This window comes from Oncorhynchus nerka, linkage group LG19 (assembly GCF_034236695.1).
Source record: "Oncorhynchus nerka isolate Pitt River linkage group LG19, Oner_Uvic_2.0, whole genome shotgun sequence".
Classification (NCBI taxonomy): domain Eukaryota; kingdom Metazoa; phylum Chordata; class Actinopteri; order Salmoniformes; family Salmonidae; genus Oncorhynchus; species Oncorhynchus nerka.
The window spans coordinates 49,997,809-50,002,808 of NC_088414.1; the positions used below are offsets into that span (position 1 = coordinate 49,997,809).

Genomic DNA, 5,000 nt, shown 5'->3' on the forward strand with positions numbered 1-5,000 from the left:
CCTTCTGAGACGGTCCACATTCCGGAGCCTCCTGATGCGGTCCATGGTCTGGAATCTACTGCGACGGTCCATGGTCCAGAACCTCCAGCCCCAATGCAGGAGCCTTCCTCTGCGCCGATGCCCAGTCCAAACACGGTGTCCAGTCCAGCTCCATGGCAGGAGCCTTCCTCTGCGCCGATGCCCAGTCCAAACACGGTGTCCAGTCCAAACAGGGTGTCCAGTCCAAACAGGGTGTCCAGTCCAGCTCCATGGCAGGAGTCTTCTTCTGCACCTACGTCTAGTCCAGGCACAGTGTTCAGCCTGGGTCCATGGCTGGATCCGCGGGATGAGAGGGTACTTTGCCCAGTACCAGAGCCGCCACCAACACTAGACACCCCCCCTAACCCTCCCTTTTGGTTTCAGGTTTTGCGGCCGGAGTCCTACTGTCACGGTACTATCACGCCCTGACCATAGAGAGCCTTTATTTTCTATGGTGGAGTAGGTCAGGGTGTGACTGGGGTGTCAGTCTAGTTTATTATTTCTATGTAGGGTTCTAGTTTAGTTTTTTCTATGTTGTTTATTTTGTATGATTCCCAATTAGAGGCAGCTGTTAATCGTTGTCTCTAATTGGGGATCATATTTAAGTAGTTATTTTTCCCACTGGTGTTTGTGGGATATTGTTTTGAGTGAGTGCACGTAGCACCTCTGTTGTCATGGTTCATTGTTTGTTTATTGTTTTGTTTTTTCTATGTTTTCACTTTATAATAAAATATGTGGAAACCGTATCGAGCTGCACCTTGGTCCGATCATTATTCCAACGAACGTGACAGAGACAGAGAAAGAGAGAGGTCCGAAACTCATATCATGTTCAACAAGTTGCCAGGTTGGGTCAGGGTCGCCAGGTTGGGTCAGGGTCGCCAGGTTGGGTAAAGGGCGCCAGGTTGGGTCAAGGGTGCCAGGTTGGGTCAGGTTGGGTCAGGGTCGCCAGGTTGGGTCAGGGTCGCCAGGTTGGGTCAGAGTCGCCAGGTTGGGTCAGGGTCGCCAGGTTGGGTCAGGGTCGCCAGGTTGGGTCAGGGTCGCCAGGCTGGGTCAGGGTCGCCAGGTTGGGTCAGGGTCGCCAGGTTGGGTAAAGGGTGCCAGGTTGGGTAAAGGGTGCCAGGTTGGGTCAGGTTGGTAAAGGGCGCCAGGTTGGTAAAGGGCGCCAGGTTGGGTCAGGGCGCCAGGTTGGTAAAGGGTGCCAGGTTGGGTCAGGGTCGCCAGGTTGGGTAAAGGGCGCCAGGTTGGGTCAGGGTCGCCAGGTTGGGTCAGGTTGGGTAAAGGGCGCCAGGTTGGGTCAGGGTCGCCAGGTTGGGTCAGGGTCGCCAGGTTGGGTCAGGGTCGCCAGGTTGGGTCAGGGTCGCCAGGTTGGGTAAAGGGCGCACCAGGTTGGTCGCCAGGTTGGGTCAGGGTCGCCAGGTTGGGTCAGAGTCGCCAGGTTGGGTCAGGGCGCCAGGTTGGGTAAAGGGCGCCAGGTTGGGTCAGGGGCACCAGGTTGGGTAAAGGGCGCCAGGTTGGGTCAGGGTCGCCAGGTTGGGTCAGAGTCGCCAGGTTGGGTTAGGGTCGCCAGGTTGGGTCAGGGTCGCCAGGTTGGGTCAGGCTGGGTCAGGGTCGCCAGGTTGGGTCAGGGTCGCCAGGTTGGGCCATTACCTTCTCAGTGATGTACTGACAACGTTTCAGGTCATGGTCTCCGTCAGGAAGGATCTCAGGCTCCACAATGGGAACGATGCCGTTCTGAAAAACACACACACAGGGGTGTTACACACACACACACACACACACACACACACACACCCACACCCTACCTGTTGACAGATGCTGGCGTAGCGTGCCAGTACGTTGGCGTTCTCCATGATGGCGAGTTCTGAGGGGGTGTTGTCGCTGATCTTCAGGACGCTACGCCACTTAGCGAAGTCTGCTCCATCCTTCTTATACTGAGCACAACGCTCTGCCAGGCCATCCAGACCTACACACACACACACACACGGTTATGTAGTTATCTAGTTACGTGCTTATGTACAACCAATAGTGATTGACCGTGTGTGTTATCACCCAGGGTTGGTGATTGACCGTGTGTATTATCACCCAGGGTTGGTGATTGACCGTGTGTATTATCACCCAGGGTTGGTGATTGACCGTGTGTGTTCTCACCCTGGGTTGTGGTCTCTCCATCGGTTCCGGCCAGTGGGACAACACCTTTATCCACCTACAGACAGACAGACAGACAGACAGACAGACAGACAGACAGACAGACAGACAGACAGACAGACAGACAGACAGACAGACAGAGAAAATAGTTGTAATACCCATGAGCACAACCATGTGAAGTCAATAAGTCATCGTTCTAGTCAAAGTATGATATATATCTGGGCTTGAAGATGGAAATCTGTAGTGGTAACTTCCGTCAGTTTCCGTGTCAATGCCTCGAGATCCCCTCTGAGATGACGTGCTGAGTTACCAGCCACCAGGATGACATGACTTATTAATCAGAAACACCTGCAGAGTTCTTCCTCTTCCTGAGTCACGACTGAGCTGAGCGAGGCCAATCAGCTGTTCGCCGTAGCCTACACTTGGCCGCCTGAGCGATGGAGCAAATTAAAAACAGGGGGTGCCAAGTTTCACTTATTTTTTTGCGAGTCTGTAAAAAAATGATAAAATAAAGATCATTTACAGTAAAAACATTTTAAATTGCGTGATATGATTGCGTTTTGGAACCCCGCTCCACCCGTTGCCCCAAGATTAATGCTTTTGACCACTAAAGTTTTGGGTGAATTCATTTTGCATGGCCAATGTAACCCCAGGTGGTCGGGGTTTGCTCATTTTGGACCATTCCATGTATCCTAAATAGAAATCTCTACCCACCTGGGGCACTGGGCCATGCGAAAAACAAACTCACCCATTATTTCACTCCACGCTCCACTGCTTCCATTGGTGCAGCTAGAAACCACAAGTGTCTATCCTATAATGAAAGGTACCTGATAAAGAAAGAACTTGTTTATCTATTTTGTTGTGCTGTTATTACATTTGTATTTGTGTTCCGTGTCCGATGCGCTCATGAGTCATTGTAGCCTATCTCACTTTCCCTAGCTGTGAGAGCCATGGCCTGAGCACGGCTGGCTTGGCTTTGCTGTAGCGCAGACAAATAGCCTGTCGGCAGCAAAGGTTGCACCGTGTCCTTTACAATGTAGAAAAACATGTCTCTAGTCCAAACCGTTCAATAGCTAGGCTATCCATATTACCAAACCGTTCAATAGCTAGGCTATCCATATTAACAAACTGTTCAATAGCTAGGCTATCCATATTAACAAACTGTTCAATAGCTAGGCTATCCATATTACCAAAGCATTCAATAGCTAGGCTATCCATATTACCAAAGCATTCAATAGCTAGGCTATCCATATTACCAAACCGTTCAATAGCTAGGCTACCCATACTACCAAACCGTTCAATAGCTAGGCTATCCATATTAACAAACTGTTCAATAGCTAGGCTATCCATATTACCAAACCGTTCAATAGCTAGGCTATCCATACTACCAAACCGTTCAATAGCTAGGCTATCCATACTACCAAACCGTTCAATAGCTAGGCTACCCATACTACCAAACCGTTCAATAGCTAGGCTACCCATACTACCAAACCGTTCAATAGCTAGGCTACCCATACTACCAAACCGTTCAATAGCTAGGCTATCCATATTACAAAACCGTTCAATAGCTAGGCTATCCATACTACCAAACCGTTCAATAGCTAGGCTACCCATACTACCAAACCGTTCAATAGCTAGGCTATCCATATTACCAAACCATTCAATAGCTAGGCTATCCATACTACCAAACCGTTCAATAGCTATGACTGGTCCACCTAGCTATCTGAAGATGAATGTACTGACTATGACTGGTCCACCTAGCTATCTGAAGATAAATGTCCTGACTATGACTGGTCCACCTAGCTATCTGAAGATGAATGTCCTGACTATGACTGGTCCACCTAGCTATCTGGAGATGAATGTACTGACTATGACTGGTCCACCTAGCTATCTGGAGATGAATGTACTGACTATGACTGGTCCACCTAGCTATCTGAAGATGAATGTCCTGACTATGACTGGTCCACCTAGCTATCTGGAGATGAATGTACTGACTATGACTGGTCCACCTAGCTATCTGGAGATGAATGTACTGACTATGACTGGTCCACCTAGCTATCTGGAGATGAATGTACTGACTATGACTGGTCCACCTAGCTATCTGGAGATGAATGTACTGACTATGACTGGTCCACCTAGCTATCTGGAGATGAATGTACTGACTATGACTGGTCCACCTAGCTATCTGGAGATGAATGTCCTGACTATGACTGGTCCACCTAGCTATCTGAAGATTAATGTCCTTCCTGGAAGTCTCTCTGGATAACAGTCTCCTAAATGACTCAATTTAGCTTTTGCCACATGTTCTATATTACAGACATCCTAATGTATACTTTTAAATTATATTATGTGAATTTAACATATCATTTTCTGAGATGACTAATGTTACTGTCCCCACTACAACCCCAAAATACTTAAATACTTATAATTTTGTCCTTGAAACATTTAATTGAAATAGGGTAGAATTTCATTAATTCCTATGGAGAACAGCTCCTACTGGGCAGTACCAATATGGCCGACTGGTGGCTTCAAAACCTCTCAATGGCCAATACATAGAATCAGTTAATCCAGCTCCTACTGGGCAGTACCAATATGGCCGACCGGTGGCTTCAAAACCTCTCAATGGCCAATACATAGAATCAGTTAATCCAGCTCCTACTGGGCAGTACCAATATGGCCGCCCGGTGGCTTCAAAACCTCTCAATGGCCAATACATAGAATCAGTTAATCCAGGGTTTATATACATCGTTGGGTGGAAGTGGAAACAGTGGAAACAGTGGTGGCATTGCTCTCTTTTCAACACAGCAAACAGACACGGAAGAAGATTGATAAGACAT

General features: G+C 48.4%; 1 protein-coding gene across 1 annotated transcript in view; it reads right to left on the bottom strand.

The window, feature by feature from the left end:
* aldocb (aldolase C, fructose-bisphosphate, b) overlaps positions 1-5,000 on the bottom strand; it is a 16,452-nt gene that overhangs the window by 8,563 nt on the left and 2,889 nt on the right. The window contains exons 3-5 of the mRNA XM_065005015.1: positions 2,167-2,221; positions 1,821-1,981; positions 1,666-1,749 (exon numbers count right to left, since the gene is read on the bottom strand). Of these exons, the coding sequence (XP_064861087.1) occupies positions 1,666-1,749; positions 1,821-1,981; positions 2,167-2,221 (300 nt within the window). The remainder of the gene's footprint in view (positions 1-1,665; positions 1,750-1,820; positions 1,982-2,166; positions 2,222-5,000) is intronic.